The sequence below is a fragment of the Aythya fuligula genome, chromosome 29, assembly GCF_009819795.1.
Source record: "Aythya fuligula isolate bAytFul2 chromosome 29, bAytFul2.pri, whole genome shotgun sequence".
Classification (NCBI taxonomy): domain Eukaryota; kingdom Metazoa; phylum Chordata; class Aves; order Anseriformes; family Anatidae; genus Aythya; species Aythya fuligula.
In genome coordinates, this window is record NC_045587.1 from 2,156,214 (window position 1) to 2,168,334 (window position 12,121).

General features: G+C 71.7%; 2 protein-coding genes across 2 annotated transcripts; one reads left to right on the plus strand and one right to left on the minus strand.

The window, feature by feature from the left end:
- Positions 1-1,961: 1,961 nt before the first annotated feature.
- Positions 1,962-4,801, plus strand: COQ10A (coenzyme Q10A). The gene is made up of 5 exons (XM_032204804.1): positions 1,962-2,106; positions 3,663-3,809; positions 3,897-4,089; positions 4,180-4,281; positions 4,364-4,801. The coding sequence occupies exons 1-5, from the start codon at positions 2,027-2,029 to the stop codon at positions 4,532-4,534; spliced, it is 693 nt and encodes a 230-aa protein (XP_032060695.1). The 5' UTR covers positions 1,962-2,026; the 3' UTR covers positions 4,535-4,801.
- A 1,152-nt stretch (positions 4,802-5,953) lies between these two features.
- On the minus strand, positions 5,954-11,577 carry CS (citrate synthase). Its single transcript, XM_032204861.1, has 11 exons — positions 11,495-11,577; positions 8,838-8,885; positions 8,624-8,731; positions 8,473-8,538; positions 8,262-8,393; positions 7,999-8,187; positions 7,713-7,912; positions 7,311-7,440; positions 7,117-7,218; positions 6,843-7,052; positions 5,954-6,760 (listed from the first exon to the last, which is right to left on the minus strand). The coding sequence occupies exons 1-11, from the start codon at positions 11,546-11,548 to the stop codon at positions 6,590-6,592; spliced, it is 1,410 nt and encodes a 469-aa protein (XP_032060752.1). The 5' UTR covers positions 11,549-11,577; the 3' UTR covers positions 5,954-6,589.
- Between the last annotated feature and the right edge of the window lie 544 nt (positions 11,578-12,121).

The following is a 12,121-nucleotide window of genomic DNA, read 5'->3' on the forward strand; positions in this document are numbered from 1 at the left end:
GGGGCCCCGCGGGAAGCCGAGGGGCGACGGGGACCGGAGACCCCCACCGCGGCGAGGCCGGCCCGGGGGTCGTGTCCCGCCCCGGTGCGTCCTCAAGGGGCTGGGGGGGTCCCTCCGGAGCAAACGGGCTCAGCCCGGTGCCCCCCCGGGGTTGGGGGTGAGCAGCACGGAGGGGACCCGGGGCTGCCACTGCCGGGTGCAGGGAGGACGGGGGAAGCCGGGGGGGTTTGTCTTGGCGTCGTCTTCCCAGGCCCGGTGGCCCCGAGCCAGCCCGCAGACACCCCCGGTCCCCGCCTGCCTCCAATTCGGTGGCTCGGGGGGGTTTTGCTATGGGGAGCCAGGCGCTGGTGGCTCCTGCACACAGGACGGTGGCTTCCCCCGGTGACTTGCCCTGCAGACACCACTGCTTCCCTGGGGTCAAGATCTGGTCTGGGGCTTCCACATCAAGAGGGCTGGATGCGCAGGCGGCAGGCAAGCAGCGTGCTCTTGCAAAGCCTTTGGAATGAGCTGCAAGGGGTTGAAGGCTCGCAGGTTGCTGGTAGGAGCTGTGCTCTCTCTGTCTCCAGTTCCCAGGGTAAAACCACCTGGAGCAGCCTCTCCTTGGCAGCAGCCCCCAAATACACTTGATCACTGCCTGCAAGGCCCCTAATTGGTAATTAGGGGCTGATTGTGTCAACAGGTGCTCTGCAAACCCTTTCTGCTGCTGCATTAATCACTGAGCTGTGCCCCATGCTCTGAACTGACAGCGGTCCATTACAAAGGCAGCTCTGCTTCTTCCATCACAAAGTGCAAAAACCCCGCTGAGATCTCATTGCCTGCAGCAGCAGGTGAGCACCCTGAGGTGCAGCCCTTGCTTCCCAAACACGGTGTCTGGAGAGCAGCCACGCACAGGGCCTGCTCTCCTCATCCCTGTCCCTGCAGCGCTGTGGTACCACTCACCTGCTGCCATTTTCACTGCTGCTCTTTGTGCCCCGTGCCTGCAAACACCGGGACAAAGCAAAGCGCATCCCACTGCAGGCTTGGTGACCTGCCTAAGGATCAACCCTAAAGCAAGGATTGTGTCCAACATCCCCCTTTCGCACCACACCTGGTGCAGCACAGCCAGCGGCTCCGTGCCATCGCACGGGGACACAGCTCTGCGGTGCTGGCCGGGCTCCATCCTGCCTGCCCTGGTGCTCTGCTGGGAGTGCCCGGGGCCTCTCCCTGAAGCAGCCAGGAGGAGAACAGCTCCTGGGAGCAGGCAGAGGCAGAACAGCTCCTGCTCCCGGGAGCAGCACGGAGCCGTGCCAGTGGCCTGCACCCACCCAGAACACAGCTTTAAGGGACGGGAACGTGGGTGCTGCTCACTGAGCCGGACCCTGCGGTTCTGCAGGTGTAGGGCGCTGCTGTCGCTGTGCCTGTGCCAGCAGCAGGCAGCGGGGGCACCTCGGGGCGCTGCAAATAACCCCAGGACGGAATCAGGTGGCCGGCCACGGGGACCCGGTCTCGTGACAGCCCCGGCAGCTCGGCGCGGGCCTGGGGAGCCGAGCTCGGAGGAGGAGGAGGAGGAGGAGGAGGCGGCGTGGGGGCTGCTGACGGTGGCCGGGCTATTTTTGTGCGTGCTGACCCCGCTGCGGCCAGGTGCTCCCCGAGCAAGGTGAAATGGCCGCGGGCAGCAGCTGCTGACATTTCTCATCGTGAAAAACGAGCCCGGGCAGCGGCGGGGCTGAAGGCGGCCGGGGAGGCGCCCGGAGCCCGCAGCCCCCGACCCCCGCTGCCCCCGGGCCCCGCGGGGAGACCTCGGGGAGGGGGAGGAAGGGTCCCAGCCGGGACTACATCTCCCGGCACCCCCCGCGCGGGGGCCAGGACTACAACTCCCGTCGTGCCCCGCGCGGGAGGCGTTGCCGCCGCCCCGCCCCGCCGGGCCGTGACGCGCGCGGGCTCTATGGCGACGCGGTGACGTCACGGGCGGGGGTGAGAGGTCACGGAGGCGGCGGCGGCGCCGGTGCGAGGGCAGCGGAGCCGCGTCCCGGCCCCGGCCCCGGTCATGGCGGCCCGGCGGCTCCGCGGCGCCCTCCAGCTCGGGGCCCGGCACCGGCTGCGGGCCGCGACGACCCCGCCCGGGAGGTGAGCGCCGGGCACCGGAGCCAAGGGAGCCCCGGCGGTGACCTCGGGGGCGGGCGGGGAACGATCGCGGCGCGGAGGGGCCCGGGGGGAGGAGGGGGGGGGGCGCAGCGGGAGCCGCGGGGCCGGAGGGCACCGGGGGGGAGCGGGGGCACCGGGGGGGAACCGGGACCGGGAGGGGGACCGGGAGAGGGACCGGGCCCCACAGGCACGGGGCGATCGGCACCGGGGGAGGGCCCCACTCCGGGCGGGGGAGGGCACCGGGGGCCGTGGGCGCCGCTCGGCCGAGCCCACCGGGAGCCGCCCCCGGTGCTCCCGGGGCCGGGGCGGGGCCAGGAGCCCCCCGCCGGGCCCGACCTTGGGGCAGCGCCGCCCGCGGGGCCGCGTCCCGGCGGCGGGTGCCAGGCCCGGGCCGGTGCCAGCGCCTGGGGCCGCCCCGGTGGCCGCTCCCGGTGCCCTGACCTCAGGACACCCCGCACCGGCCCCGCTGACCTCCACACCCGGCCCGCCGGGACCGGCACCAGCACCGGGCACCCGGAGGAACCGGCGGCTCCTGCGAGCCCGGCCGGGTGCAGCACCGGTGGCCCCGCCGCCGGCCGTGCCCGTGCCCCAACCCCGGTGGGGGAACCGTGCAGGTGAGCCCCGGGCCCGCGCGGCACCGGGCAGAGTGAGCAGCGGGCACGGCCCCGGGCTGGCGGCTATTCTGGGAGCTCGGGGGCTGCCAGGAGCCCCGGGTGACTCTCCTTGGCGCAGGAATGTCCCGCGGCTCCTGGGGGCAGCAGCCGGGACCTTTCCTCCCTCGGCCGCCGCTCCTGGGGGAGAGCTGGCGCGCCCCGCTCGCAGCCACGGCTAAAAATACCTGCGCTGCCCCGCGGCCGCTGGAGCGCTTCCAGCTGCGGCCGGCGCTGACCCCGCAGCTCCGCCGTGCCCGGGGCCTCGGTGCCCACCCGGTGCTCGGAGGGGCTGGGGCCGGCTGCTGGGAGCCCAGGGCAGCACCGCGGGAGGACCCCGCGGCTGTACCGGCAGCGAGACGCCGGGCACGGGACCCTGCTGCTGTGTTAGGGCTTGGCATCGCCCTGGGAAGCCGGGAGCGTGGCCTCCCCTCACACCGGGCACCGGCTGTGGCGCCCCGAGGGATGCAGCGGGGTCAAGGGGGGGACACGGAGAAGCTCCAGGCTGAGCCAGGCTCCTCACCGCCTCCGGTGCCGTGGTGCAGGGCTCGGGAGGGGCAGCGGGGGGTAACGGGCAGTTGTCCCCGCTCCACTGGTCCGGATTAGGTGTCCCCGAGGTCAGGTTTCCCCTGCCTTCCTTCTCTTACGCAAGAGTGGCTCTGGCAGCAGCCCCGGACTCCGCACTTGGACTTCCCCGGCCTCTCCCCACTGCCCCGGGGTGGCAGGGATGGGGTTGGCCCTGAGCCCCCGACTCCCCTCACACACCTTGGGACTCCAGGAGGGGCAGGGGCAGCTCTGGACGGTGCCCGGCATCCCAGGAGGGGCTGCCCCGCACGGCTCTCGGCTGCCCGGTGCCGCGTCCCCACCTAACTCCCACCTCCTGCCCAGGCACGCGGTGCTGTGCGGCCTCCGGCTCGGCCGGCCGGTGAGCGGCACCGAGGGGGAGCCGCGGCGCCAGCCCAGCCGCTCCTTCCTCAACCTGGCCGGGTCCTTCACCAACAAGCGCAAGGAGTACTCGGAGCGGCGCATCATCGGGTAGGTGGCTGCGGGGCCCCCCCTGACCGTGGGGGCACGCGCCCCAGCCCCCCCCCAACCCTGCTGCAGCGCCCGCTCCGCCCGCAGGTACTCCATGCAGGAGATGTACGACGTGGTGTCCAACGTGGAGGACTACAAGAACTTCGTGCCCTGGTGCAAGAAGTCGGTGGTGGTCTCCAAGCGGTCCGGCCACGTCAAGGCGCAGCTGGAGGTGGGCTTCCCGCCCGTGCTGGAGCGCTACACCTCCATCGTCACCCTCGTCCGCCCCCACCTCGTCAAGGTGAGCGTGGCCGCGGTGTCCCCCCCCCCTCAGCCCGGCCCCCTGCCCACCCCCCCAGCCCCCCTGACCGGCTGCTCCCCCCCTCCCCAGGCCGTCTGCACGGACGGGCGCCTCTTCAACCACCTGGAGACCAACTGGCGCTTCAGCCCCGGCATCCCCGGCTACCCCCGCACCAGCACCGTGGATTTCTCGGTAAGACCCCGCTGCGGTGGGGTCCCGGCCCCGCGCCCCCCCCCCCGCCGGGCACTCACGCTGCCTGCTCTCTGCTCGCCAGATCTCCTTCGAGTTTCGCTCCCTGCTGCACTCCCAGCTGGCCACCGTCTTCTTCGACGAGGTGGTCAAGCAGATGGTGGCAGCCTTCGAGCGCCGGGCGGCCAAGAACTTTGGTCCCGAGACCCGCATCCCCCGCGAGCTCATGTTCCATGAGGTCCACCAGCAGACGTGAGGGCAGCCCGGCTGCTGCGGACTGCGCCAGGGCCCCGGGGCCGCTCGCCCTGCCCACCCTCTTAAATATTTATTTGAGTGCATCTTTGCTGCCGTTGCCTCGACTTCCCTCCCAGCCTCGGGGGCGAGAGGTGATGCTCCTGCGAGCGCGGGGGCTGCTGTGAGCCCCTGGTCCCATCTCAACACCAGGGGAGCTGCGGCCCAGGGCCAGCCTCCCCCTGGTTGTGTAGCTGATTTTGGTTTTAAGTTTTGTTTTGTTTTAGTTCTTGGGAGCTCTTTTTTTTTTTTTTTTTTTTTTAAAGAAAAAAAAAGAAAACTCTTTTTTGTTCCTCATAACTCCTCTGCAAGGCCAGAGGGTCCCAACCCCTCTGCAGGGGTGGAAATGCTCCTGGGGCAGCTCTGCCCGGGCCCTGCGGAGGAGGAAGGTTGGTGCTGGCGGCGGGGGGAGCCCGGCTGGATGCTGCTGGGGAACACCAGGGGCCAGGGCTTGCTGGGGGGGGGGGCCTGGCTGCCAGGAACCCCCCTGCCCCATCCCCTGGCTCTTCAGGAACGAAAGGGAAGGAGAAGGGTGCAGAGAGAGGAGGCGGCAGCTGGCGCAGAGCTGCTGCCGGCCCCTCGCCTGCAGCCGCCGCAGGGGGGGCCCCCAGCACGGCCCCCCCCGGGTCCGCAGGGAGCGGAGCCGAGCCCCCGGCAGCGCCCGCGCCACCGCCAGACCCGACGTCGCACATTTGCACAAGTCGCACGCACAGCGGGGGGGGACGGGGGGGCTTGCTCAGAACTTGCCCCCCCCCTCCCCCTCCTCCCCCAGCCCCTCGCAGCCCCCCAGCACCTGCCCCAGGGACCAGGACGGCCCCGGCCCGAGGCACCCCCTGCCCCCCCCCCGAGCTTCCCCTTACCTTCAGTGTGGAGGATCCAGCTCCAGCAGGCCCGAACACCCGCTGAGGGGGGGGCCCACCGGGGGCCCCCTGAGCCCCCCCCCAACCCCAGGCTCCTCCCCCTTGCCCCCCCCCCAGTTCCATCCCCAGCACTGAGGGGATCGTGGCCTTGCTGCCCGAGGAAGGACTTCTACATGCCAATAAAGAGCATTTTCCAAGGGTGAGCCCGGCCTCCTGGTCTTCATTTAGGGGCTGCAGGGCTGGGAGGGGGGCACTGGGGTGGGGGGGGGACAGGCACTGAGCCCCCCAGGCCCTGAACCAGGCTCCTGCCTGGCACCCGCAGGCACCACAAGCCTCCTGCTGCTGGTTTGTAGCGCTCCTGGGGGGCCAAGCACCACCACGCCACCCCCAGCAGGGACAAATGGGGGCCAGGAATCCACAAAATGGGGGGGGAACCAGCCCTGACCCCCCCCCCCCAGCCCTACAAGAACAGCCCCAGGGTCAGGGTCCTGCACCCAGCAGGACGGCTGGCGGGCAGCAGCTGGGGCTTTGTTAATAAAAACATTTATTTTGCATTTTTTTGTTGTTTGTACAGAACCGCCCAAAGCCTGTGATGGGCCGGGGCTGGGCCGGCACAGGGAGAGGGGGGGGGCCCAGCTCCGGCTCCGGGGGCATCGGGCGCGGGGATTCACACAAACACGGGGGGGGCACGGGCCGGGGAGGAGTGTATCGAGGCCTTTCCAGGGAGAAAGGGGGGGCTGAGACATTCATTCTTCACCAGCTGCCCCGAGGGCTTGAGCCCCACAGTGGGGGTTGCGGACAGGAGTCTGGACTGAACCCCTCTCGGGGGGGCACGGGGAGGGGGTTAAATGGCTGCGGTGGGGCAGCCCCACAGCCCTGCAGTGCCAGCCCCCCAGCAGCGGGGAGCCCGGGGGCTCCGTGTGCGTGGCGCTGGCCCAGGGCAGAGCCAACAAAGGGGCGACAGCCGGGAGGCTGGGGGGGGGTCCAGGCCCGGAGGGGGGGCCCTGTGCCAGGGCAGGGAGGGGGCACAGGGCGGGTGGGACCCCCGGGGCTGCTTCTACCACCCCGCAGCCGGAGCGGGGTTCAGTGCCGAGTCCGTCCCGGGCCCGGAGGCGTCCTGGGGGGGGAGCAGCGAGCGCGGCCCCGTCCCCGTCCCTTCTTTACCCAGATTTGTAGCCCACGAGCTGCATCAGGCCCTTGGTGCTCATGGATTTGGGCCGCTCCAGGGGGAAGCCCAGCGCCCGGCTCCAGATGAGCTGCGAGAGGACACCCAGGGCGCGGGAGACCCCGAAGAGCACCGTGTAGTACTTCATCTCCTTCATGCCGTAGTACTGCGGGGGGAGAGCGGCGTTAGGGCCGGGCCCCGGGGGGGTGAGAGGGGAGCTTTTGGGGCAGGCCCGGCCCGAGGCTCACCTGCAGCAGGACCCCGCTGTGAGCGTCCACGTTGGGCCAGGGGTTCTTGGCCTTGCCCTGCTCCAGCAGCACGTTGGGGACGATCTTATAGAGCTGGGCCACCAGCTTGAACATGGGGTCCTTGGGCAGGTGCTTGAGGGCGAACTCCCTCTGGCAGGTGTAGCGGGGATCCGTCTTCCGCAGCACGGCGTGCCCGTAGCCCGGCACCACCTGCAAGGAGGGGGTCAGAGCCCGGCACGGCCCCGGCCCCTCACCCCGGCCGGGCCGCACTCACCCTGCCCGAGTTGAGCGTGTTCCAGATGAAATCCCGCAGCTTCTCGTCCGACACCTCCTGGCCCAGCTCCTTCTGCAGGTCGGTGAGCCACAGCAGCACCTCCTGCGGGCACGGACAGCGGTCAGGGGGTGAGAACGGCGGCACAGACGGACAGACAGACAGACAGACATGCAGACACAGGCAGAGCTGCCTACCTGGTTGGCGAGGCCGTGCAGGGGCCCAGCCAGCCCGTTCATAGCAGCGGCGAAGGCGAGGTACGGGTCCGAGAGCGCGCTGCCGACCAGGTGGCTGGTGTGGGCGCTCACGTTTCCCCCTTCGTGGTCGCTGCAGGGGCAAGGGGCTGCATTAGATCTCCCACGCCCCCACCGAGGGACCCCACAGCCAGAGGAAAGCCCCCACAGCATTTTTCAGGTGGAGGGGCCAACAACCCCTCCCCACCACGCTCCCAGCCCAGCACGGCCCTGCCCCAGGGCTCTGCACCACGCACCCGGTGCCACCCTGGAGCAGCCCGGGCACATCCCAGGACCTTGCCCCATCCCTTGCCCCAGGGCAGGGCCAAGTCCCCGCCTGTTCCCTTCCCTGCCTCTCCCCGGTACCTGTGGATGGTGAGGTAGAGCCGCATCAGCTCGATGAACTGGGGGTCGGTGTAGCCCAGCATGTTGGTGAAGTTGTGGGACCAGTCCAGGTTGGGGTCGATGGCCCCGATGCTGCTGCCCTCGCGGTACAGGTTGCGGTAAATCTTCGCGGCGACGCAAGGCAGCTTGGCGATCAGGTCCATGGCGTCCTCGTAGACAAACTGGGACAGACGGCGGTGAGATGGAGCTGGGGGACCGTGAGCCCCCGCCCCCAGCACCGCACTGAGGCACCCGGCCCCCCCCGTACCTCCCAGTACTTGACCCGGTTGATGCCCTCAGCGTAGGCGCGGGCGAACTTGCTCTCGCTGTTGAGGGCAGTGATGGCGGCGCTGAGCTGGGACATGGGGTGCAGGTTGGTGGGGAAGTTGTCCAGCATCGTCACCACGTGGGAGGGCAGCGCAGCACGCTTGGCCCACTCGCGGGACACCCAGTTCACCTGCGGGGAAACGGGGCTGAGCCTGCGGGCTGGGGGGCTGCCAGCCCACCCCCCCTGGGACCCCAGCACGTTACCTGCTCCTGGGTGGGCACCTCTCCCGTCACCAGCAGCCAGAAGAGCCCCTCAGGCAGTGGCTCCTCGCCCCCCGCTGCTTTGGGCAGCAGCTTCTGGCACTCGGGGATGCTGTACCCGCGGAAGCGGATGCCCTGAAAGAGCCCAGAGCAAGCGTCGGCCGCTGCAGGGACACCCACGCGAGGCGGACACCTGAGCAGGGCAGAACCCTACCTCATCGGGATCCAGCACGGAGGTCTCGTATATCAGCCCCTTCATGCCCCTCATCCCGCCGTACACCTGGGGAAGGGCGGAGGGAGGAGGTTACCCGCGGTGGCGCAGCCCGGCAGCCCCACTGCGGCAGGACGCGGCCGCCCCGGCTCACCATGTCCACCGTGATCTGCCCGATGGCCGTGCTGCCGTGCTGCTGCCTGAAGTTCTTGATTTTCGCTTGCTCCTTGGGGATCATGTTTGCAAGGACGTCTTTCAGGTTCTGGGAAAGGGGAGGGAACCGTGAGGCCCGGTGCCTGTAGGGGGGCCGACCACACGCCCCTCAACCAGCTCCAGGAAGGGCTGACAGCCGCGGGGGCCGCTCTTACCGTGGCAGCGCTGGCGTGACGGGCGGCGAAGAGGACGCACGGCGCATTCTGCGGGAGAGCAGACACAGGGGCTGAGTTACCCCGGGTCCCGAGCGCCCGGTCTGCCCCATTCCGGGCAGGGTTTCAGCCAGGCGAGCACAGCCCCAGTCCCGGAGCACAGCCCCGGCCCCGGCTCTCAGCAGCAGAGCCCAGCTCCTGCGGCAGGAGGAGCCCCGTGACTCCGGGAGATGGAGATCTCCCGTCTCGCAAGGACGCTGCGCCCTGCAGCCGGCGCCTTCCCCGCCCACCCGCGCCGAGATCAGACCCAGCAGGTTCAGCCAGGCACCGGGGGGAGGCCGGCGCGGGGCCTCGCTCATGCTCGTCACGTACGGCCCCGCTGCAGAGCAGGCTCCGCGCCCCTCCGTGCCCCTCCGCCGGCCGCCTCTCGCTTCCTACTCCCGGCACAGAGGAAGCGGCGGCACGTGGGAGCCGGTGCTGCCGGCAGAGCCCAGCCAGGCCGACATTACCGCAGGTTTCCTGTGCGGGGGCTCAGCATGGTGTGTCCTGGTGTGTCCCCCCCCTTTCTCCACCCCCCCCCCCCCCGCCAGCTCGGCAGGCATCCAGGGAAAGCCAAGCTTTGTTCCTTGCCCGCGCGCTCCCAACCGCGGGGACTCCGGCCGGGCAGGACGCCCTGACGCAGCCCGGCAGCGCCTCGGCCCCGGGCCGCCCTCGCCGCACCCTGCCCGCGGCGGGGACACCGGGGACACCGCACCCGACCCACGGCTGCCCCCGGGTCTCCCGGGCACCCTGCCCGCAGCAGCCCTCCAAGCAGGGGTGCCCCTGCCCTGGGGAGGCCCCAAAGACCCGCCCCGGGTCTCCCAATGGGACGGGGCGTTCAGACCCGCTGTGGTGCCCAGGGCAGCCCCCAGGCTCCGGGGTAAGGACCCCCGTGCAGAGGGGGGCCGGGTGCGTGGGCTGAGGGGGGGCTCTGTGCCCTGCATAACCTCAGGGCCCAGCCCCAGCAGTGCGGGGCCGGGCAGGTTTGCAGCTCTGGGCCTGGGCCAGGCCCCCCCCGGCACAGGGCCAGCCCCCCCCCCCCGGTGCGGGGCCGCTGCAGCAGAGGCAGATCATGACTCGCTTTTTCCACTGGCTCTCGGGGGGACCCGGTGGGGCTCGGTGCCGCATCAAACCCCACGTCCCACAGCCCCAAGCCCCTCAGAAGCCCCCCAGCCCAGCGCAGGGGGGGGCCCAGCCCCCCCAAGCACGGCTCGAGCCGCCCCGCACGGCTGCGCGAGGCAGCTGCAGGAACAGGCGGCAGCCGAGAAGGGAAAATGCCGCCGGGAACAATAGAGGCAGAACCAAGCCCAAGGTCAGGGCGGCTGCTGCGGGGCTCTCGCTTGGCCCCCCTGCGGGGAACGCACCCGGCCCTCAGCCCCCCCCAGCCTGGGGGACCCACGGGACAGCCCCAGGCACCTCCGTGGGACACGAAGCCCCCCCGCAGGCTTTTGGGGCTGAACCTGCAGGGCCGTGTCCTGCAGCAGCAGGGGGTAGGGCCCCCCAAAACTCTCCTTGCCCCCCCCCCAGACCCTCTCTCCGTGCCCCCCATCGGGGTGTCAGCACCAGCACCGTCACCAGGCGGGTGTCACAGCGTGAGGGCCGCGGTGCCCCTCACCTCTGTGCCTCCGGGGGGGTCCCGCTGCACCCCAGAGCCCCCCCCGGCACCGGGCTGGGGGCACCCGTGTGGCCGCAGCCCCGGCCCCGCCCGGGCCGAGCTGTCACAAGCTCAAGGTCACACGTGCGGGCGGCCGGGCTGGCGGCCACAGGCCCGCGGCTCCCGGCATCGCCCCCCCCGCCTGGGGAGGGGGCGGCCCCGGGGACCCCAACAGCAGCACCGGGGGGGGGGGGGGAACCGGGGGGGGTCCTCCGGTAGCACCGGGGAGCTGAGGGGTGTCCGGGGGGGGCTGAGCTGGGATCCACCGGGGTTTGGGGGGGCTGGAGAACAGCGGGGGGGGGGAGGAGGAGGAGGAGGAGGAGGAGGGGGGTAGGGGGAGGAAGGCCGCGATGCCTCGGCTCAGGCCGTGAGGAGGATCCGGGCCGGGATTAGCGTGCAAAGCCAACGGCTTCACCCCGGCCCCGGGGAGGCCTCCCCCGTTGGGCAACGCTAATTAGGGAGCGCTAATTAGGGAGCGCCGAGGAAAGGCCGGGGCGCTGAGCAGCCCCCCCCCTACCCCATCCCCCTCCCCCCCCACCACCACCACCCCGGGCGGGGCCGGGGCCAAGTCGGGCACCACAACACGGCGGCGGCGGGCCCAAAATAACGCCCGGTCGATAACGGCGCCCGTTACGAAACGGCGGGGCCGCGGCCAAGGCCAAGGCCGGGGGGGGGGCACCGGGGGGGGGGGCACCGGGCAGAGCCCCTCGCCCCCTGCTATCAGCGGAGCCCCCCCGGGAGCACGGAGCCGCCCCCTCCCCGTGCCCCCCCCCCCCCTCCCGGTGCCGCTCAGCGCCACGTGCCGCCGCCCCCGCGGCCCCTTTAAGGCGCCCCCCCCCCCCCCAGCATCGCCCCTTTAAGAACGGGCCCCCCCCCCACGGTCTTATCCCCCCCCCCCCACCCTTCCACCCCGCGGCGGCGGCGTCGCCCCTTTAAGGCGCGGCGGGGCCGGGGCGGGCGCCCTCACCTTGGGCCCGCGGAGGCGCGCGGCCGCCCGGCTGCCGGCGGCGAGGAGCGTCATGGCGGGACCGGGAGCGGGGCCGGGAGCGGGGCCGGAGCCGGGAGCGGGGCCGGGAGCGAGCGCTGAAGGCGGCGGCGGCGGCGGCCGGGGGGTCCTCAGAACCGCGGGCGGGGCGGGGCGCGGCGCGGCGCAGGTTATTAGCATAGCCCCGCCCCCGCCCGCCCCCTCGCGGGGCCGAGCCGCTCGCCATTGGTGGGGACGTGCCGCGCGGGGCGGGGCCATGCAAATGAGGCGGCGGGGGGGCCGGGCTATAGGTGGCTGCGGCGTTCGCCTGATCTGGGCGGGGGGAGGGTGGCGAGGCGGTGGGCCCCGCCCCGTGACGTCACCGAGCGCCTCGTGACGTCATCGAGCGCCGCGTGACGTCACACTCCCCGCCACAGCCGTTCGGGTCGCCCGGCAGCGCGAGGCCGCGGCGCGAGGCCGCCCTCTGACGTCAGCAGGCAGCCGGCCGTGACGTCACCGGGGCCGTGACGTCATCACAGCGGGAGGCGCCCAGCAGGCAACGGGAGCCAGGCTCCGCGATGACGTCACAGATCGGGCGGGGGGGGAAGGGGGCGGGGCTGGGCCCGGCCG